The 23686-nt window shown below is 42.4% G+C and overlaps 1 protein-coding gene across 1 annotated transcript; it reads right to left on the bottom strand.

Annotated features, from left to right (window-relative positions):
• Positions 1–23686, bottom strand: LOC106564290 (myosin heavy chain, fast skeletal muscle). Its single transcript, XM_045690700.1, has 39 exons — positions 23459–23686; positions 22389–22535; positions 22038–22194; positions 21662–21689; positions 21299–21407; positions 21054–21146; positions 20618–20678; positions 20314–20412; positions 19876–19979; positions 19343–19481; positions 18968–19086; positions 18666–18815; positions 18401–18571; positions 16427–16730; positions 16001–16065; positions 15820–15907; positions 15586–15703; positions 15295–15418; positions 14717–14853; positions 13987–14242; positions 13558–13800; positions 13066–13242; positions 12827–12972; positions 12561–12651; positions 7575–7964; positions 7332–7458; positions 7026–7144; positions 5153–5349; positions 4832–5015; positions 4530–4695; positions 4243–4367; positions 3760–4068; positions 3341–3544; positions 3059–3184; positions 2760–2930; positions 1556–1660; positions 1358–1453; positions 815–946; positions 1–133 (listed from the first exon to the last, which is right to left on the bottom strand). The coding sequence occupies exons 1-39, from the start codon at positions 23672–23674 to the stop codon at positions 113–115; spliced, it is 5814 nt and encodes a 1937-aa protein (XP_045546656.1). The 5' UTR covers positions 23675–23686; the 3' UTR covers positions 1–112.

The following is a 23686-nucleotide window of genomic DNA, read 5'->3' as shown; positions in this document are numbered from 1 at the left end:
TGTATGTAGATCCACATGTTTTTAATCAATGCTCAACATTTCACCATGAAAATCATATTTTATGAAACACAGGAAAATGGTAAGACTTTGATCTTCAATACTTTGGTCTTGTTTATTCAGCAGCTTCTTTTCCCTGTAAGAAGAAAGATAGAATATAATGGATCAGTAATAACAATGAACATGATAAATATATGGATAGAATATAATGGATCAGTAATAACAATGAACATGATAAATATATGGATAGAATATAATGGATCAGTAATAATAATGAACATGATAAATATATGGATAGACTTGGATAGAATATAATGGATCAGTAATAACAATGAACATGATAAATATATGGATAGACTTGGATAGAATATAATGGATCAGTAATAACAATGAACATGATAAATATATGGATAGAATATAATGGATCAGTAATAATAATGAACATGATAAATATATGGATAGACTTGGATAGAATATAATGGATCAGTAATAACAATGAACATGATAAATATATGGATAGAATATAATGGATCAGTAATAATAATGAACATGATAAATATATGGATAGACTTGGATAGAATATAATGGATCAAGTCTTTAATGCTCAGTGCTCAGCTTGGATTTTAGATGTTGAAGTACTAACTGAAAAACTCTTATTAGATTGTTTAGCCCTTCCTGAAATGTTCTTCTTAGAGATCTTCAATACAGTTGAGTGTAAAAGGTCTGTATTGACCTCTGAGAAGACTGAATCATAGGTGGTGTTGATGTGGTCATATCTGAACATGAGTCAGGTATAGGTTGAACAGCAGTTCTGTACCTTTCCAGAGTCACGGGTCTTGGCTCTGAGCTTGTTGACCTGAGTCTCAGCGATGTCAGCACGCTCCTCAGCCTCCTCCAGCTCATGCTGAACCTTCCTGAACTTAGACATGTGCTGGTTTGCTGCTTCCTCCTGGGTGAGGAAAAGAGAGGGAGAGCAGAACATCAGCATTTCAAGTTTGAAGCTTCAGGTAGTAAATTAAAATATTATTTTCCACAAAACACATTGTCAGATTTAGGATAGCAATGTATATAGGGAGATAGAAGATACTGCAGATAAAGTGAGTGTCAGAACTGGGGATCAAACTGCTGCTTCCAGCACTACCACTAGACCAGCAAATTCATATTCAACCCCCTCTCCTTTAAGTTAGTAACACATAGGTATAGGAGGCACTCAGAAATGTGTATCATTTCTTCAGCAATTACTTGTAATATCAATTGAGTCATTGTTTACTGGTGTGATGTAGCAACACTTCAGCTAAACTGTATGGACATTACGTTTTGTAGAGAAAAACTACGTTTTCGATTGCCCTCTGTGACTCACCGCTTCCTCAGAATGCCTCTTGTAGGCCTTCACTTTCATCTGCAGCTTATCTACCAGGTCCTGAAGTCTGCTAACATTCTTCTTATCCTCCTCAGTCTGTGGGAGATGAGCAAAGAAACAATGTCAGAATAGTTTTATACACAAACCTCTCTGTGTTAGTGTCAAGTGTGTGAAGATGGCACTTTCTCTTTCTCTTACCTGGTAAGTGAGCTCCTTGACTCTGCGCTCATACTTGCGGACTCCCTTGACCGCGTCTACACCTCTTCTCTGCTCGGCCTCCACCTCAGTCTCGAGCTCACGCACCTTTGTGGAAGAAATAAACGTAGGAGTTTGTTGGAGGTCGTGAAATCAGACGTAACAAATATTTGTAAAACAGAGGTATAGTGTTCTACCCAGTCAAGGGGGCACAGTTGTTATCTGTTCCTATGGGGATCTTTGGAAAACGTTTAGAGGGTGCAATACAGTACAATGTAATATTATTCATCCACAATTTATGTTATTAACTCTTAGATAAACAACGTGTCTGGGAGGCTCACAACTCAATTATTCTTGTATTTGTATCCATGTTGTCATGCGTTTAGTGGCGTATTGTGCAGTACCAGTATGGCCACTAGATGCCACCACTCGCATATTTTAATGTTGGGACTTTTCTTCTATTATGGAGCTCGCGCTATGGCAGTTGAGAGTAATTTACTTAGTGAGCCAACAGCAAGACAGACGCACCGACATAAATACATTTTTATATATTTATTTTGAAGGTAAGCGAGTGTAAAATCACCATATTCAAGACGATAATGTTTCTGGAGCATGTACATATGTTTGTCGAGATGTTATGTTGTATTTTCAGGTTTTCTGAACTTATTAAAGTCCGCTAGCCTACAAGCTAATTCAGCTATTAGCCTGCTAGCTGGGAGCCTCGCATAGCAACGCTAGCTTCCCTAGCAACGGCCGGTGAATGAAACGTAACAAGAGAGATAAATTATTACTATGACATTAATTCGATGAATGTATATTATATTGTGTGTTGATATTTATTGTGAATTATTATTATTATTATTATGAATGAAATGGCAGATGAGAAGAAGTCTGCTGAGACAATGAAGCAACTAGATGAATACATTTTAATATATTTAAAGGTCTTGGATCAACTCCACTAAATAAGTGTAAAATTATTAGAATATGTTTTGATCATAAATTCACTGTAATTTATGCTTTAAAACTGCAATATTTTCTCTCTGATGCAAAGATGTTAAAAATGTTATTTCCCAGGGCCTGAGACTTGATTAGTCCAGGCCCTGCAGAAGTCATAGGAAACAATGCTCCTGTGAATTTTTATATGATCAAATACATTTCCAGCAGTCAGTCTTTCAATCCACCCTAATCCCCCCTGCTGATAACTCACCCTGGATTCCAGTTTCTGGAGCTGTTTCTTGCCTCCCTTCATGGCCAGATTCTCAGCCTCATCCAGGCGGTGCTGCAGGTCCTTGACTGTGACCTCCAGGTTCTTCTTCATCCTCTCCAGGTGAGAACTGGTGTCCTGCTCCTTCTTCAGCTCCTCAGCCATCATGGCCGCCTGGAATAATAGTTTGTTTAATTTATGCACCAATCATAACGTCCCTCTCAGATCTTTGTTGTTCTTAACTAGCCCTGCTTCCTTTGGCACTTGGGGACAAATCAAGTGGATGTAATTCAAGGACTCACGTCAGTGATTGCCTTCTTGGCCTTCTCCTCTGCATTCCTGGCCTCCTGGACGATGTCATCCACCTCTCCCTGCACCTGCACCAGGTCAGTCTCCAGCTTCTTCTTGGTGTTCAGAAGGCTGGTATTCTGAAGGAGGAAACAAGATAATTTGTTTGACTCTCAAGAGAACTTGCAAGTCACAAGGCTGAAATTATGAAAATCTAAGGCAAGCACTGTCAATTCCAGGTGTATTTAAAGTGTATGCTTGGTTGAGTGTCATAAGAAATGGCTTTTAACCCATACCTGGGAGTGCAGCAGTCCAACACGCTCGCTGGCGTCTACCAGCTCAGTCTCAGCCACTTTGCGGCCTCTCTCTGTCTGCTCGAGAGCAACTCTCAGCTCCTCGATTTCAGCCACCATCAGACCGTTTCTGCGCTCCACCATGGCTGCCTGCTCCTTCATGTCTTCTGCGACACGGACGGCGTCATCAAGGTGCAATTGGGCATCCTGGGGTTCACAATGACATACGTTCATTAGGACTTGTGGAAGTAGGGGTGATAGGATCAATCAGTGATAGAAATGTTCACTGGTAAGAATTTCCCCAGTATCACTACCTTTAGTACATAAACTACTCTATTCAAATCCTCTGTTGTATTATTTTCTATAGATTTACAAACAAATTCCTCTCCATGTTCAGGTTTTTGAGCCTGATGTCCCTTTACCTTGAGCTGTCCCTGGACGTTCCTCAGCTGTTTCTGGGCCTCAGCTGCCTGCCTGTTGGAGTGGCTCAGCTGGATCTCCATCTCGTTCAGGTCTCCCTCCATCTTCTTCTTCACCCTCAGGGCATCATTCCTGCTCCTGACCTCAGAGTCCAGGGTGCTCTGCATGGAGTCAACCACCCTCTGGCTGTTCCTCTTGATCTGCTCCATTTCCTCATCCTTCTCAGCGATCTTCCTGTCCACCTCACCCTTGATCTGGTTCAGCTCCAGCTGCACACGCAGAATCTTGGATTCCTCATGCTCCAGTGTTCCCTGGACAAACAGAAGCAGTCATGCCAATTGTGTTATATATATATATATATATATATATATATATATATATATATATATATGACTACAATAAACACCATTACAGGGATCATTAGACTGTAGCTGGCGTTGGCTAGTGTAACACTGCTTTTCCCATCAAACAGCTGTAGTTTGTACCTCTGCCTCCTCCAGAGCGGTCTGGATCTCAGACTTCTCTGTCTCCACGGTCTTCTTGGCCTTCTCCAGCTCATGGATGCTCTTGCCAGTCTCTCCAATCTGCTCAGTCAGGTCAGAGATCTCCTCTGCACACACACACACAAGAGCAGTTTAGACCTGGGAGATTTTCAGTGGATATTGCCAATCCACTGAAGTTGACATTGAATCATAATAACAGTGAATTAAATAACAGCAATTAATATTGCTAATGAAACATGAGCCAAATAGAATTGCCGTCAAATGCTCACGTTGCAGGTTCTTGTTCTCTCTCTTCAGAGTCTCCAGATGATCCAGAGCCTCCTCGTAGGAGTTCTTCATCTTGAAGAGTTCAGTGCTCATAGAGCGAGCCTCCTTCTGAGCTCCTTCCAGCTCAGCCTGGCCCTCCTCATACTTCTGCTTCCACTCTGCCAGAACCTAGGGGAATCCATGGGATTTTCATCAGAAGTCATTGATGAAGAGTTTTGAATTATAAATATGCTACAATTATACTACAATTGATCATCTTTCAGACAGTAAATATCAGGCTAAGGTGAGGTTTATTCATTTTCACCTTGTCAAAGTTCCTCTGCTTCTTGTCGAGGTTGGCGGCCAATGCGTTGGCTCTCTCAACATCAATCATGAGGTCCTCCACCTCTCCCTGCAGCCTCTGCTTGGTCTTCTCCAGGGAGGCGCACTTGGAGTTGGTCGCCTCAATGGTCTCCTCGGCCTCCTGCAGACGCTGGGCCAGCTTCTTCCTGTTGGACACCAGAGGTCGGATTAATGGTGTAAAAGATATGTTACAATACATATTGATATAACATTTTCTCAGAGCCCTCTACCACTCTAACCATTCACACAATATCTTGAGTTTTTTCTGTTGCGTGCGACTCACTTGGCCTCCTCCAGCTCCTCTGTGCGCTGGATGGCATCAGTTTCATACTTAGTCCTCCACTGAGCCACCTCACTGTTGGCCTTGGACATGCCGCGTTGCAGCTCTGCCTTGGCCTCCTGCTCCTCCTCAAACTGCTCCCTCAGGAGGTCACAGTCATGGCGGGCAGACTGGACACCGTGGGCCAGTGCGTTTTTAGCCTGTGAGAAAGAAAGACAAGGAGAGATGAGTGAGATAGTCAAACAAATTATGTGGACTTGTTTACGTGAAGCTATGCGGTTTGTTGCTTTGGTTACTTTGCTACCTGCCAAAATTACGGTTTTACTTTTTAATTACCGTTTTGTATTTACATTTTTTCCATCGCTGGACTTTTTACATTCAACTTTTTCACCCCTGACGCTTTATCTGGACATGGTTCTACACGACCTCCACCAGCCGAAGCTAAGTAGTAACATTAACATTATGCCTTCTAATTGCAGTCGCTGTACTCATAATATACAGGAGAACAATCGCCTTATGGTGAGGATAGCCGTGCTGCAAGCCCAGCTTCAGACGCAATCGTTAGGCAAGGGTAATTTAAGTGTAGGAAAGGATGAAACAGCGTCTGTGCCACCAATTAGTACAGATAGTAGAATAAATCCCCTCGCACAGTCCCCGCAGCCGGACAATGTTCTCATGGATTCTGGAAGGAAATGCTGTATGAATGCTCAACCGGTGTCGCTCATTCAGCCGACAGAAACTTTAAACCGGTTTTCCCCATTAAAATAAGCAACGAGTCGGAGTCGGAGGCCGAGCCTTCTCTGGTCTCTCCTCCACCCGTTACGGGGTCTGAGCCGCCGAAGCCTCCCACCATTAGCTCTGACAAATTGAAAACCCTAGTCATTGGCGACTCCATTACCCGCAGTATAAGACTTATAAAGAATCATCCAGCGATCATACACTGTTTACCAGGGGGCAGGGCTACTGACATAAAGGCTAATCTGAAGATGGTGCTGGCTAAGGCTAAAGCTGGCGAGTGTAGAGAGTATAGGGATATTGTTATCCACGTCGGCACCAACGATGTTAGGATGAAACAGTCAGAGATCACCAAGCGCAACATAGTTCAGCGTGTAAATTAGCCAGAAAGATGTGTCGGCATCGAGTAATTGTCTCTGGCCCCCTCCCAGTTAGGGGGAGTGATGAGTCTCACAACTCAATTGCTGGTTGAAAACTTTTTTCTGCCCCTCCCAAAAGATAGAATTTGTAGATAATTGGCCCTCTTTCTGGGGCTCACCCACAAACAGGACCAAGCCTGGGCTGCTGAGGAGTGATGGATTCCATCCTAGCTGGAGGGGTGCTCTCATCTTATCTATGAACATACATAGACAGGGCTCTAGCTCCACAACGAGATAGGGTGCAGGCCAGGCAGCAGGCTGTTAGCCAGCCTGTCAGCTTAGTAGAGTCTGCCTCGAGCACAGTCAGTGTAGTCAGCTCAGCTATCCCCATTGAGACCTTGTCTGTGCCTCGATCTAGGTTGGGCAAAACTAAACATGGCGGTGTTCGCTCTGGCAATCTCACTGGAATAAAGACCTCCTCCATTCCTGTCATTATTGAAAGAGATTGTGATATCTCACATCTCAAAATAGGGCTACTTAATGTTAGATCCCTCACTTCCAAGGCAGTTATAGTCAATTAACTAATCACTGATCATAATCTTGATGTCATTGGCCTGACTGAAACATGGCTTAAGCCTGATGAATTTACTGTGTTAAATGAGGCCTCTCCTCCTGCTTACACTAGTCTCTGAGGGTGGAGAGACAGTAGGAGTTTCTGAGGGTGGTGTAGTCACCGTCTATGTAAAGATATGGCTCTAAACTCTCCATTATGGGTCCCTTACCTTGACCTCCTCCTCAATCGCCCTCTTCAGCTCCTCCACCTGCTGGGTGAAGGCCTGTTTTCCTCTGGTCAGCTGAGATACCAGAGCTTCCTTCTCCTCCAGCTGGCGGCCAAACTCACCTGCAGGGACAGAAGAACATCTTGTTAATAGGGTCTCTGTTCTCTAAGATTGAAAATGTATTTTGAGGTATCGTAGGGCAATGTTAGTTTCTACTGTACTATTCACCAAATATGTGGATACAGCCCAAAACATGTATTGTTTTCTACTAAAGGTAAGTATTGGCTTGTTGTTCATTGTTGATGGTACCATTTTCTGTCAGGAGTCTGGCCCTCTGTCCGCTGATGTCGTTGACCTGGCGAACATTCTCATCATTCTTAGTCTTGAGCTCACTCAGCTGGTCCTCAAGAGTACGGCACATCTTCTCCAGATTGCCCTGTTAGTGAAACATGTACCATCATTACTTTATATATGTGACTCCTGTCAACTTCACTTGAATGGTAATGTAGTTGACCACCCTCAACACTGCTTGACCAAAACATTACTACTCACCTTAGCCTTGGCGACAGCCTCCATGTTGCTGGAGAGGTCATCAATCTCCATCTTGTACTCGCTCTTCTCCTTCTCCAGCTTCTGCTTGACGCGCTGCAGGTTGTCGATCTGCTCCCCGAGCTCAGCCACACTGTCGGCCTGCTTCTTGCGCAGAGCGGCGGCTGTGGCCTCATGCTGCAGGGTGGACTCTTCAAGATCACGACGCAGCTTCTGGAACTCAGCCTCACGTTTCTTGTTCATCTCAATCTGAGCAGCAGTGGCGCCTCCGGCCTCCTCCAGCCTCTCGCTGATCTCCTCAAGTTCCCTGGAGAGATCGGCCCTCTGCTTCTCAACCTTAGCCCTGGCAGCGCGCTCAGCCTCAATTTCCTCCTCCAGCTCCTCAATACGGGCCTAGACCAGGGGGCAGGAGCAGGGGGATGAACACTACAATATAGTTGAAACAATTGAACCTCACAAAGTAATAATGGTATGTATATTTTGCATAAATGTGTTTAATACAAAGCCAGTTACACTAATATATTCAGTAGACAGTGTCCCATGCAGGAGCCAAACCCTCAAAGGTAAGAAGTTAGACAGAGGACTCTAGATGGATATAAGCCATTTTAACATGGATATTGTCATTGAGGGCTGAGTGGGGATAGTAAGAGGCACCAACAAGAAACACCATCTTCCAACCTACTGAGCCATCAGAAGCCACCTGGAAAACTGTCTGCTGCCAGAAAAAGTGTGCTTTTTTTTTTAAAGGAAATGATTCAAGTCTGCTTTTCTGTACTGGAGTTTATATCATATAATAGTGCTGAGTGGGCTTACTGTAATTCCATCAGGTAGTAATAGCGCTGAGTGGGCTTACTGTAATTCCATCAGGTAGTAATAGTGCTGAGTGGGCTTACTGTAATTCCATCAGCTAGTTATAGTGCTGAGTGGGCTTACTGTAATTCCATCAGCTAGTTATAGTGCTGAGTGGGCTTACTGTAATTCCATCAGCTAGTTATAGTGCTGAGTGGGCTTACTGTAATTCCATCAGCTAGTAATCGTGCTGAGTGGGATTACTGTAATTCCATCAGCTAGTTATAGTGCTGAGTGGGCTTACTGTAATTCCATCAGGTAGTAATAGTGCTGATTGGGCTTACTGTAATTCCATCAGGTAGTAATGGTGCTGAGTGGGCTTACTGTAATTCCATCAGGTAGTAATAGCGCTGAGTGGGCTTACTGTAATTCCATCAGCTAGTAATAGTGCTGAGTGGGCTTACTGTAATTCCATCAGGTAGTAATAGCGCTGAGTGGGCTTACTGTAATTCCATCAGCTAGTAATAGCGCTGAGTGGGCTTGCTGTAATTCCATCAGCTAGTTATAGTGCTGAGTGGGCTTACTGTAATTCCATCAGGTAGTAATAGTGCTGAGTGGGCTTACTGTAATTCCATCAGCTAGTAATAGTGCTGAGTGGGCTTACTGTAATTCCATCAGCTAGTAAGAGTGACTCTCACAGTTCAAACCTGATATTTTAATCATATGTTTTGGCCTCCATCGAGCTTCATCAGAATTAGGCAAACAGCTAATAATAACAATAATAATAATAATAATAATAATAATAATAATAATAATTTATTACATACACTACCATTCAAAAGTTTGGGGTCACTTTTTTAAAGAAAAGCAACAAAAAAATCTCCATTAAAATAACATCAAATTGATCAGAAATACAGTGTAGACATTGTTAATGTTGTAAATGACTATTGTAGCTGGAAACGGCTGATTTTTAATGGAATATCTACATTGGCGTACAGAGGCCCATTATCAGCAACCATCACTCCTGTGTTCCAATGGCACGTTGTGTTAGCTAATCCAAGTTTATCACTTTAAAAAGGCTAATTGATCATTAGAAAACCCTTTTGCAATTATGTTAGCACAGCTGAATACTGTTGTCCTGATTAAAGAAGCAATAAAACTGGCCTTCTTTAGACTAGTTGATTATCTGGAGCATCAGCATTTGTGGGTTCGATTACAGGCTTAAAATGGCCAGAAACAAAGAACTTTCTTCTGAAACTCAGTCTATTCTTGTTCTGAGAAATGAAGGCTATTCCATGCGAGAAATTGCCAAGAAACTGAAGATCTCGTACAACGCTGTGTACTACTCCCTTCATAGAACAGCGCAAACTGGCTCTAACCAGAATAGAAAGAGGAGTGGGAGGCCCCGGTGCACAACTAAGCAAGAGGACAAGTACATTAGAGTGTCTAGTTTGAGAAAAAGACGCCTCACAAGTCCTCAACTGGCAGCTTCATTAAATAGTACCTGCAAAACACCAGTCTCAACGTTAACATTGAATAGGCGACTCCGGGATGCTGGCCTTCTAGGCAGAATGGCAAAGAAAAAGCCATATCTCAGACTGGCCAATAAAAAGAAAAGATTAAGATGGGCAAAAGAACACAGACACTGGACAGAGGAAGATTGAAAAAAGTGTTATGAATTTAAGTTTGAGGTGTTCGGATCACAAAGAAGAACATTCGTGAGACACAGAAAAAATGAAAAGATGCGGGAGGAGTGTGATGGGAGATTTGTAGAGGGTAAAAGGGATCTTGAAGAAGGAAGGCTATCACTCCATTTTGCAATGTCATACCCTGTGGACGGCGCTTAATTGGAGCCAATTTCCTCCTACAACAGGACAATGACCCAAAGCACAGCTCCAAACTATGCAAGAACTATTTAGGGAAGAAGCAGTCAGCTGGTATTCTGTCTATAATGGAGTGGCCACCACAGTCATCTGCTAAATTACTAAAATATTAACAAATAAATAGAAATATAAGCCTGGAAATCTCGATGTTATGACTATAAAAACTAACATTTTATGCTTCATGGAGTCGTGGCTGAACGACGACAATATCAACATACAGCTGGCTGGTTATACGCTGTACCGGCAGGATAGAACAGCAGCGTCTGGTAAGACAAGGGGCGGCGGACTATGTATTTTTGTAAGGAAGTCTCGAGCTATTGCTCGCCTGAGGTAGCGTTTCTCGTGATAAGCTGTAGACCACACTATCTACCTAGAGAGTTTTCATCTGTATTTTTCGTAGCTGTGTACATACCACCACAGTCAGAGGCTGGCACTAACACGGAACCCAAACCGGCTGCGCACGTGCACCATCGTGCGCTATCGTGCATACATTTATTTTGTCCCCCTACATCAGACGTGATCACGACATGCAGGTTAAAATATCAAAACCATCTCTGAACCAATGACATTAATTTGGGGACAGGTCGAAAAACATTAAACATGTATGGCAATTTAGCTAGTTAGCTTGCACTCGCTAGCTAATTTGTCCTGGGATATAAACATTGAGTTGTTATTTTACCTGAAATGCACAAGGTCCTCTACTCCGCCAATTAATCCACACATAAAACGGCCAACGAACCGTTTCTAGTCATCTCTCCCCCTTCCAGGCTTTTTCATCTTTGACCTTATATGGTGATCGGCATCTACACTTTCATAGTATTACCACGACAACCGGCAACACAGTTCGTCTTTCAATCACCCACGTGAGTATAACCAATGAGGAGATGGCACGTGGATACCTGCTTCTATAAACCAATGAGGAGATGGGAGAGGCAGGACTTGTAGCGCGATCTGCATCAGAAATAGAAAGGCGTTCTGTTTTAGCCCTTGGCATCGCAGATGCTCGTTGGCGCGCGCGAGCAGTGTCCGGTCTGGTCAGCATGTAAGACAGCATTGAATGAGCTGTATTTCACCATAAGCAAACAAGAAAACGCTCACCCAGAGGTGGCGCTCCTAGTAGCCAGGGACTTTAATGCAGGGAAACTTAAATCCGTTTTACCAAATTTCTGTCAGCATGTTAAATGTGCAACCAGAGGGAAAAAAAACGCTGGACCACCTATACACAACACACACAAAGACACGTACAAAGTTCTCCTGGTCAACAACCTCTCCCTCAACGTGATCAAGACAAAGGAGATGATTGTGGACTACAGGTAAAAGAGGACCGAGCACGCCTCCATTCTCATCGACGGGGCTGTAGTGGAGAAGGTTGAGAGCTTCAAGTTCCTTGGTGTCCACATCACCAACAAACTAGAATGGTCCAAACACACCAAGACAGTCGTGAAGAGGGCACGACAAAACCTATTCCCCCTCAGGAGACTGAAAAGATTTGGCATGGGTCCTCAGAACCTCAAAAGGTTCTACAGCGGCACCATCGAGAGCATCTTGACTGGTTGCATCACTGCCTGGTATGGCAACTGCTCGGGCCCTACAGAGGGTAGTGTGAACGGCCCAGTACATCACTGGGGCCAAGCTTCCTGCCATCCAGGACCTCTATACTAGGCGGTGTCAGAGGAAGGCCCTAAAAATTGTCAAAGACTCCAGCCACCCTAGTCATAGGCTGTTCTCTCTGCTACCGCACGGCAAGCGGTACCGGAGCGCCAAGTCTAGGTCCAAGAGGCTTCTAAACAGCTTCTACCCCCAAGCCATAAGACTCCTGAACATTTAATCGAATGTCTACCCAGACTATTTGCATTGCCCCCCCCCTCCTTCTTTTACACTGCTGCTACTCTCTGTTGCTATCATCACGTTAATAAATCTACCTACATGTACATACTACCTCAACTAACCGGTGCCCCTGCACATTGACTCTGTACCGGTACCCCCTGTATATAGCCCCTGTATATAATCTCGCTATTGTTATTTCACTGCTGCTCTTTAATTACTTGTTACTTTTATCTCTTATTCTCATCCATATTTTTTTGAAACTGCACTGTTGGTTAGGGGCTCGTAAGTAAGCATTTCATTGTCCCGTGTGGCTCAGTTGGTAGAGCATGGTGTTTGCAATGCCAGGGTTGTGGGTTCGATTCCCACGGTGGACCAGTACGGGCGGGGAAAAAAATGTATGAAATGTATGCATTCACTACTGTAAGTCGCTCTGGATAAGAGCGTCTGCTAAATGACTAAAAATGTAATGTAAATATATCCTGTACTATACCTGGAGTTCCTTGATCTTCTTCTGCAGCTGAGCTCCCAGAGACTGCTCATCCTCAATCTTGCTGAGGAGCTGGGTGGTCTCAAACTCCTTCCTAAGAAACACAAACACGTTCATTGCAGAGTTGGTTTTGCTTTGATGTGTAAAGGCAGAGGATCATACCATTCACTTTGCTTGTAAGAATCTCCATGTAAATGCTAATTCATAATTACAATAATTAGTCAAGAACAACCATTATAGCAGGTAATACTGTAGTCATTTGTGTTTACTTCTTGATTTTCTCATCAGCTTGCTGCTTGTCATTCTCCAGGTCCATTATGGACTCCTGGGCCAGTTTCAGATCTCCCTCCAGCTTTCTCTTGGATCGCTCAAGGTCCATACGAAGCTTCTTCTCTTGCTCCAGGGAACCCTCAAGCTAGATGATAAAAACACATATATTGTTAAAATCTAAACAACTGAAGATATCGTTTTACATACTTTTATGGCCAAAATGTCAAACTCCACTCACGTCGTCCACTTGCTGTTCCAGCTTGGTCTTGGCCTTGGTCAGAGTGTTGACTTTGTCCTCCTCTGCCTGCAGGTCATCCAGTGTCTGCTGGTGGGCCTCTTGGAGGGCTTTCTTCTCCTTGGTCAGTTTGGCAACACTCTCATCCATAGACGCCATCTCCTCAGTCAGGTTTTTAACCTGAAAACGGCAACATCAAAATTAGACTTTGGTCACTTAAAGGGGAGATTTAGTTTGTTATATATTGCATTCATTTCATTTAGATTCGCACTGCATCAACAATTACTATACTATATATTCAACACTAGATGTCAGTGTTCACCATGCCAGTGTACTTAATGGAAGTCATAAATGAGGGGGAGCAGAACATGCAATGAATGTTGGGAGTACCCCACAACTGAAATTCTACTATTGTACAAGTGAATTCCATTTCTGTTAAGCTATGTTTTGAGTTGATTATTGTTTGGTTAGACTGTCTATGATAAGACACAAGACCTTGTTTTCAGTGGCGTGCTTCTCCTTCTCCACTTTGGCCAGGGTGAGCTCCAGGTCATCAATGTCCTTCTTCAGCTCAGAGCACTCATCCTCCAGCTTCCTCTTCTTGGCAGTCAACTCAGCATTGATTTCCTCCTCATCCTCCAGCCTCTCGGTCGTCTCTTTGAGCTTGGCCTCCAGCTGGATCTTGCTCTTGATGAGCCCCTCGCACCTTTCCTCAGCATCGTTCAGACTCTCTCCTTCCTGGTTTCAGAACAGGGGGGAAAAAAATCTGAGGCCTCACTTTGTATATTGAAGGTCAGAGTAAATCAATCAAAATTCATGAGATATATAAAGTATATAACATTGGCAATAAAAAGGTGTGTACATATATACGTTTATTCATGTGAATGTAAATTTGACAGTAATGAAGGTTGTTTTTTCACTCACAGATGCGACTTGGAGCGCCAGGTCATTCTTCTCCTGCATCAGGGCCACCAATTTCTCCTCCATTTGCTTCTTTGTGGACAGAGCCTTGGCCAGGTCTGCTGTCATCTTATCATAGTTCTCCTTCATGTTGGCCAGCTCCTTCTCAGTCTCAGCGCTCTGCAGCAGGGGCTTGATCTTGAAGTACAACTTCATCCATGGCCACGTTTTCACATTCATGAATGAGCGGATGTTGTACTGGATGGCATAAACTGATTCTCTGGTCGACAGAAAGGATAGAATGGCATGGTGAGTGACATGCTTAAAGCTACAGTCTGTGACTCGAAGAACAACAAAATGGTCCCCCCACCACTGTTTGTTTACAGCTGAGGAATGGGGCTAGGGAAATGTAACCCCTCTTAAATTCCTAGACAGCTCTCTAGATGCAAGTACTGACAGGTCGTGCATGCTAAGCTCATGAGGCATTTTATATACTTCAAGAATGAATGTGTAAATTCCACACGTTTAAATGACAATTGAACAGCCAAATCCCAAACTCCAACTATAAAGCTAGAATCCTTTAGTTGCTACATCTATTTCTGGACTAAATTAATTAACCCAAAAGCTTTAGTTGACCATTATAAGATGTACTTCCTCATTCTGAACATCTCACAGCATATACAGTATGTAATCATAATACATTAGATACAGGTGGTTGACAGAAAGCTTTGCCAAGATGTCTACTATTTCTCACCTCCTCTCCATCATCTTGCTAAACTCTCTCCTCATGAGGAATCCACGGCTGAGAGCCTGGACCATGCCGACCAGAGTGGCCAGCTTCTCATCTCTCATCTCCTCCAGGACACCCAGCAGACCGGCTTTGAAGAACACCTGAGACACAGGTTAACATGGTAAATGGAACCACAGATGGTGACAGATAGAAAGGATCAAACCACTAGATTGATTTAAACAACATTAACTTTGATATGGCTACAAACAAACCATGGGATAGGTTGTTTCTAAGTTGTTAGTTATTGTACAGTTGTAGATTAATAATGTACAGATACAGATAACTGCAGCCATACCACTCTAACACTATTTACATGGTAATGAGTTTAGTTTCTCTTCTATACTTGTGATGAATGACTTTGAAAAAAAAACAGTCCAATGTTTTTCCAACTTTTCCATAAGTTAAATGAAGAAGAATGAACAGAAGGATGGATAGATCAACTGGAGAGATTTTATATGGTACGGGTTTAAATTATCATTGAAGTTGTGTTTTTGAAGTTGTGTTTTTTTCCTCTCAGCTTTTACTGGGGGTTTTTGACTGACCTTGGTGTGTCCAAATTTGTAATCCTCGTGATTCACATCAATGGACCCAAGCAGCTTCTCAGAAGCCTTCTTGTTGTCCATGAACTGGCCCTCAGGGATGACACTGGCGTTCAGTACTTTGTACCTGAATGAGGAGACATTTTTAAAATGTCAAGTTGTAATATCTTGGTTATATTTCGTAAAAGGTAAGCCTATACTGATGCTGGGAATACCCTTGGAACAGATATTTTCTGTGGTGTGTGTGCATGTGTATGTGCGTGTGTGCTTGCGTGTGTGTGTGTGTGTGTGTACCTCTGTTTGAAATCAGCATAGATGATTCTGCTTGGGAAGCCCTTTCTGCAGATCCTGATACCCTCCAGTACACCATTACACCTGAGCTGGTGGATAACCAGGAAGTTCTCCATCAGACCTGGTAAAACAAAACAAGTCTCTTTTAATACTCATAAACAGGTTTCAGATTGGGATTGTTAAGGTTACTAATACTGTACTGATTAGATTACATATTTAACTGAATATTTCTTGTACCTGGAGTCTTTGACTCGTTGGGGATCAGGCAGCGCACAAAGTGAGGATGAGTGCTCCTCAAGTTGGTCATCAGCTTATGTAAATTCTCCTGTAGGAGGGTTACAAACCATTTTCTCAGACATCATTTATGATAATCAATGCACCTTTTGAAGGACTGAATAAGCACATTTCAAAAGCTCACCCTGAACTGGGAGGACACTGTCTGCATGGAACCACCCTTCTTCTTGCCTCCTTTCTTGGCTTTATCTGTTAAAATGGGGAAAAGTAAAAGATAACTAGAAAAGTACATTTCATAGAGTGGGTGGAATAAATAGAATAGTAATAATACGAGTATGTAAGAAATCTAGAGTGGTCTTGTCTTCAGCAAGCACACTAATTATAAACCAGAGAATCTCTGGTTAACTTCACACTTATCTAGAGGCAAATGCTGCCAATGAGATTGTTTAAAATAACACCTATTGTATGATTAAATTAACCAAGTATATTAGTAAATTAACCCAGTGATAAACCCTGAGAAATTGTGATACATTGAAAGACATTAAAGAACATTTGGGTCTGAGTTATAACTAGTATTTAGTTAAATATTGTGACGTGATGCTAGTCTTACCCTCAGGAGGGGGAGGAGGATACAGGGCAGCCAAAATTTTGACAGAGGACTTCTGGTACAGCTGACAAACTGAGTCATTCAGGGGGTCCTTGTTCTTCTCCAGCCACCCAGTGATGTTGTAGTCCACAGTACCGGCGTAGTGCACCAGGGAGAAGTGGGCCTCTGCCTTGCCTTTGGCAGGCTTGGGCTTCTCAAATGCATTTGTTTTGCCAAGATGCTGGGCATACAGCTTGTCCTTGAAGGTAGTGTCTGAAGACTTGGGGAACATGCACTCCTCTTCAAGGATGGAGAAGATGCCCAATGGCTTTACGAAAAGAGATGTATATCAAATTAGTGATATTTACATTTAGTTAACATGCTATTATAGGATTATATTCATTTAGGGACACATAATAGGAAACATATTGAGTTCTCAACAGTCAGTGGCATATATTAATGGGTGCCAAGGGAAGCAAGGCTTCCCAAAGAAATGGACATAATATAATGTATCTTTCGTCTCGCTTAGCACGAGGCTGAATGTCTCTCACCAGGTAAAGCATCAGAGTGAGCAGAACTGCACCCCTCTGCCTCTGTATGTGTAGCCCTTCTACCTGATTATGTCTGGTCAAAAAGAGTATGATATTGTAGCATTGAATGCAAGAGAAGCCAGAGAGCATTTGGCCTCCCTTTATATATAATTTTTCATACAAAAACAGCAAATCAGAGTTGAGCTAAACTGAGTGAGCTAATCTGTGAATGGTCCTGGTGCACCAAAAAATGTGTCAAGGAAAGTTTGGATTTGGCTTCACACCAAATCAAGCCAAATGTCATTGACAGAAAGAAAAACTTAAATTGTTGCATCTCATTGTGTTGTTGTCCTCTGGAGGATAGCTAGCTAGCTAGCTAAAATTGGCCCTTTCCTAAATTAGCCATGGATGGAGATAGGGACTTGGACTCATAGTTTTACTTAATTCTACGTACTGGCCAATGATTCTAACACCAATTCTGATCCAACTATAAAATTAATACATTGTGCTTTGGCCTGAAAGTAAGGAAGTTCAATATGTAGCTAGATGTAGAAGGCTAATGTTGACTACCTAATCGTTGCCCAGGAAAGGAAGTTAGAATAGCGAGCAAGCATTTTAGCCAGGTAGCTTAGAACAATTGTTTTTTAAGCTTTTAAGTTTCTGCAAGTAGGGTGAGTCAACATGTTTCTACTTACTCACACAAACATTAGTAACATGGACAAACACATTTAGCTTAGGTTGATTGGACTAAAATCGTTTTTGGAATCTTTTCATTCACTGTATTAGACTAAGCATAGGTTATTTGATGATATTGAAATGGTGCTGGAATATTGGAGGGGGGCAGCTCCTGTTTTCTTTGCGACTTGCAGTAACTCTCTGTGGTTCTAAATCAATAGATGTACTTGACTGACCATGCTGTAGGTCATGTAACTGTTTGTTACATGCATTATGGACTCCACGAGACAGATGTTGCTCTCTGGTTTTGTGATGAAACAAAGGTGTTGTTGAATTTATTCTACCACTGTGTCTTCTTATTGTCTCGGCCTTAGGCCTGTATATATTTCACCCATATATAACTAAGCAAGTCAGTTAAGAACAAATTCTTATTTTTCAATGACGGCCTAGGAACACTGGGTTAACTGCCTTGGTCAGGGGCAGAACAGCAGATATTTACCTTTTCAGCTCGGGGATTCGATCTTGCAACCTTTCGGTTACTAGTCCAGCGCTCTAACAACTAGGCTACCTGCAGCCCCATATCTCATTGTCAAAGCACAAAAACTAACAGGTTATAGAGCAAAGAACGCAATTATCACAACACAGGTTGTAATATGGATTTTTTTTTTTACTCGATTGGCATCCCCAGTGGATTTAATACTGTATATGTTGTACCACTGTGATAATATAATCACACAACGCTCTGTATGAGCTATGGTGTTATGGTCCATTATAATCCCCACAGACAGCTTACCTTCTCAATAAGCTCAATGCAGGCAGCCAAGTCCATGCCGAAGTCAATGAAGGCCCAAACGATTCCCTCCTTCTTGTACTCCTCTTGCTCCAGGACGAACATGGTGTGGTTGAAAAACTGTTGCAGTTTCTCATTGGTGAAGTTGATGCACAGCTGCTCCATGCTGTTGTACTGTTGATGGAGTTTTAAAAGGGATCATTTCATCATACAAGACTGTAATCCATCTCAATCACATCTAATTGTCTTGTTCCGGTCTCATACTCACATCAAAGATCTCAAACCCGGCAATGTCAAGCACACCGATATAGAACTGCCTTGGATTCTTGGTGTCCAACATCTCATTGATACGGATGACCATCCACAAGAACATCCTCTCATAGATAGACTTGGCCAGAGCACTGACTGAGTTATTAACCTGCAATGATAATACCTCAAATTAATATGTGAGATATTGACCATGTCTAGTGACGAGGTGATACAAGCTTTGGAAAAACAAAAGCAATGCACTCGCCCCAACAATAATTCCGGTGCTCAGAAAATGGTAGATTCTGTGTTTGGCCGCCTTACCTGAGGCACAGTCTGTCCCTTGGTCACATACTCATTGCCGACCTTCACTCTTGGGTAGCACAGAGCCTTCAACATCTCAGCTGAGTTCAGGCCCAGCAGGTAGGCGATTTTATCAGCCACTGGAAAGAGAAGCAACAACAACAGACTCAGGGACACAAGATCACTTGTTTCTGATTTCACACTGACAAAATAGTTTGGTTAACATCTTTGTGGGCTAGGTTTTGATTCACCCACATTTTGGAGGTTGGAATTTGTTCTCCAAAAATGATCTCCTGCCTGACTTTCATGTGGCACTGTCTGTCTTAGGTGTTCTATTTCTATGTTGGGGAATGGGACTAATGTTCTACATATTGTATATCTATGAGTGGGACTCACCCTCTGTGCCGTCTGGCTCGGCCTGCTCCTCACGCTGCTTCTGCTTGAATTTCAAGTTTCCATGGTGCAATACAGCTCCTGTCAGCTTGTAGATGCCAACCTTCTCATCATTAGAGAAACCCAGGATTGTAATGGCATCCTGGCATTAAAGAGGAAGTACAACAGTGATGAACTGAACTGTAGTTTGGTCAGTTACACTACAGTTCTGTGCTGCTCACTGCAGAACAAATGGGATGGATAGATTTGACTGGCTTCTCGGTTCCACATGATAACGCTTGGCCACACATTAGTAGATGGCAGCACAAAATTAGTTTTACACAGTTCCACAGGGCACTTAGTGGTGCTCTCTTGTGGACGGCACGAAGATTTCCTTGAGGCACATGCCTAACTAACACAAGGCATTTAGAATCAAACAAAAACATAGATGAAAATTCTCAGCTGCCACCAAGTTGGAATTTCACAGTACATTCAGTGTGTATGGTGGTCCTATCCATTCCATATCTAGAGTTTGGTGAACCCTTTGTTTGACTCACATCTGTGGCATCCAGCTCTTCATTGTCATTGATGCTGGCCACAGTGATCTGTCCCTGGCTGCACATGGGGAAGTCGTAGGGGTTAGTGGTGATGAGCGCCATTTCTGTGGACAACAGAGAACAGCTTGTCAGTTAAGTCTCAGAATTCTGCTGTCCTACCTTTACAGTATCTCTCCCTCCTTTACTCAGTAGATGGACTCAATGATACATGTAGTATATAATAAATAGCATCAAAAGAGGAGACTGAGACTTGTGGACTACTGCATCACAGTGCATTACTTGATAGATATTTCCCAGAGACCTTCCAAATGTCTAGATGCCTTGTTACCTTGTAAGTAATCATTGTAATAGTATTATTAGTGTGTACTATAAATATTTTTAACAAGTTACACAGATTGGGGTGGGAAAGAGTTCCTCTGAACCTCTACTTTGTCGTACCAACTAGCTCAGGTTTGTGGCCTGTCATCATCTGGAAGAAGATGTGGTAGCCTCTCTCATCGGGAAGCTGGAAGGACACTCTGGACTTCTCCAGCAGGTCTGAGGGTGAAAGAGAGAGAGAGAGAGAGAGAGAGAGAGAGAGAGAGAGAGAGAGAGTGAACGACACAAAGAGAGAGAGAAAAAGGAGAGAGAACAAGAGAGAGAGCAAGAGAGAGAACATGAGATACATTTAAATTGAATGATCTCCCCAATAAATTCTGTGTGCATTTAGGAAAGCATTGAGAAACAATCAAAACTAACTCACAGGTTTCAATATCAGCTTTAGCCAGTTTACCACCTTGGAAGTGAATCCTGATGAATTTACCCTATATCAGAGCATGGGGGTTAGAAATAGGCCAACAAATAAATTAACATTTTACTTTGATAGACCCCTTTAAACGTTACAGTTTGTTGGACAGATGTTGGATCTATTGATACAGATATAGGAGCTTGATGTAGGATCCAGTTTGCTACAGCAGGAAAATAATCCTGCAGCAACAGGAAATGTGAATTATGATGACATTTTAAAGATGAAAATTACAATTTTAGAACCTCGAATACACTACAAGTTCGAATTTTCAGCAACAAATCAGTGATCAAAATAAAATTGTAAATCTGTATAACGAAAGGGTATAACGTATCTGTATAACACATTTTTTCCCAATATAAGGTAACTTCCACAGTATGCCCTTCATACTTACAAAGCGAGACGAGTTGTCGTTCCTCACTGTCTTGGCATTACCGTAAGACTCCAGCAGAGGGTTAGCTGCAATGATCTGATCCTCAAGAGACCCCTGATTGAGACAAACACAAGTTGCTCAAAAACTGGTAACATTGTCAAGTTAGTTTTTCTCAATTGCTTGAAAGAGGATTCACCACTGGAAAAAAGTTTACACAGCCAACCGAACTGAAATGTGTTAAAAAGGCAAACATAAGAACAACCTACCTGCATTTTGCCAGGTTCTGCTTCCTTCTTGGCCCCAGACACCGCAATGGTGGCAAAGTACTGGATGACACGCTTGGTGTTGACAGTCTTTCCTGCACCGGATTCTCCACTGGTTTATATGACAGAGAAAGAGGGGTTTTAGTTACATGTCCGAGTGTCAGATTGGCTTTCACTAAAAAATAGCATAGAAAAATACACTGTGTTCTGACATGTCTTTAACAAATACTACTTCTCATCGACTCGTTATTACACATAGCCTAATGCTCTAATCTATTCATATTGTCATGTGTTTCATCACACCAAGTGACCCAACTTATTGCAGTAGAAACACTTTCTCAAGTGACATTTTAGTAAACAACTTACGTAATCAGGACGGACTGGTTCTCCTTATCTGGAACCAGAAAACGCATTGCTTATCATACTCAAGCAACATTATGGGGACATTATTTAATTCATAGCATCATCACAAATTTCAATTTGGAACATTTTCCATTCAAGGGTAGTGAAATCAGATATTCCCAGCAAACTGTTAATACCTAGACTAGAAAACAGGAGATACCTTTCTGATGCATATTTTAATTTCCATTGATGCATCCATCCATCTATGCATGAGGACTTAATGGACATCTATCCAACCAACCAACCAACCAACCAACCAACCAACCAACCAACCATCCATCCAACCATCCATTCCTCCATCCAACCATCCATTCCTCCATCCATCCATGAGAGCTTGTACCAATCATCATGAACTGAAAGGCGTTGTCAGAGACGGAGAAGATATGGGGTGGAGCCTCCATCCTCTTCTTCCCTCTGTAGGCGTTGACAACCTCTGCGTCGTACACTGGGAGCCACTTGTAGGGGTTCACCGTGGCACAGAAGAGCCCAGAGTAGGTCTGGATGAAAGCATAATTACATTTGTGGATTAGTAAAGTCAGATGTACTTTTACCTGGATTTATGTAAGGATGTGGGTGTACTTTGGTATACTGATGTGGGTCGACTGTATTGATTTGTTTTGGTTTCTACCATTCATTTATGTGTCTATTTATTTTGTTCATGTATGTGAGTGTTTGAATGCAGGTTTCTTACATAGATCATCCATGCTGCATAACGCTCTTTGAGGTTATACAACACAGAGGCTTCATTCAGGTAGGTCATCATGGCCATGTCCTCAATCTTGTCGTACTTAGGGGGATTCATCTCGAAGATGTCTGCATCTTTGAACTCTTTTCCTTCCTGAAATAGTCAGGAATATAGATTACACACAGATAACGGCCCAGTACATCACTGGGGCCAAGCTTCCTGCCATCCAGGACCTATATAATAGGCGGTGTCAGAGGAAAGCCCAAACAATTGACTCCAGTCTCCCAAGTCATAGACTGTTTTCTCTACTACCGCACGGCAAGCGGTACCGGAGTGCCAAGTCAAGGACCAAAAGGCTCCTTAACCGTTTCTACCCCCAAGCCATAAGACTGCTGAACAATTAATCAATAGGCCACCGGACTATTTAAATTGGACCCCCCTCCCCCCCATTTGTTTTGTACACTGCTGCTACTCGCTGTTTATTATCTATGCAAAGTCACTTCACCCCTACCTACATGTACAAATTACCTTGACTAACCTGTACTCCCACACATTGACTCATTACCAGTACCCCCTGTATATAGCCTAGTTATTGTTATTTTATTGTGTTACTTTTTATTATTTGTTTTACTTTAGTTTAGTTGGGAAATATTTTCTTAGCTCTTCTTGAACTGCGCTGTTGGTTAAGGGCTTGTAAGTAAGCATTTCACGCTGTTGTATTCGGCGCATGTGACAAATAAAGTTTGATTTGATCAAAGTGGACATGACTGAATGCTTTTTGCTCATTAATATTACAGTTCAATCCAACATTTAATCCAACTACTTAGTTATCACCCACTGACACATAACTGGTGATTCTTGACTTGTCAATATCAAAAGTTCCATGCCAATTTTAAATAGCAGCTTTAAACATGATGTGTTTGAAGGTTATATTCTGCTTACAAAAACAAATACTTGTTCAATCTATCTGTTGTTACTGATACATATTGTCTATTGAAATGTTTTTGATGATTTTGATGATTTTTCATGAAACAGAGTAATTACATGAACTTGAATACTTTTCAGATCAGGCTTACCTCCTTAGTGCCGTCAGGTTTCGTGACTGTTACAGTACACTTCCCGTCGGCCCTGGCAGTGACCAGACCCTTAAGGTACAGCTCCGCCTTGTCTGTCACATAGCAGGAGTTCTTTGAATCAAAGGGTGCGGTTTGTGCCTCAATCCTTTCCCTCTCAGGCTTACGGAGGTATATGGCAGCCTTGCCGTAGATTTGCATCTCAGCGTCCGTACTCATGGTGACGGATAA

Source organism: Salmo salar, chromosome ssa12 (genome assembly GCF_905237065.1).
Source record: "Salmo salar chromosome ssa12, Ssal_v3.1, whole genome shotgun sequence".
Lineage (NCBI taxonomy): Eukaryota > Metazoa > Chordata > Actinopteri > Salmoniformes > Salmonidae > Salmo > Salmo salar.
Note: the sequence above shows the minus strand (reverse complement) of the source record. Positions and strands in the feature narration are given on the sequence as shown.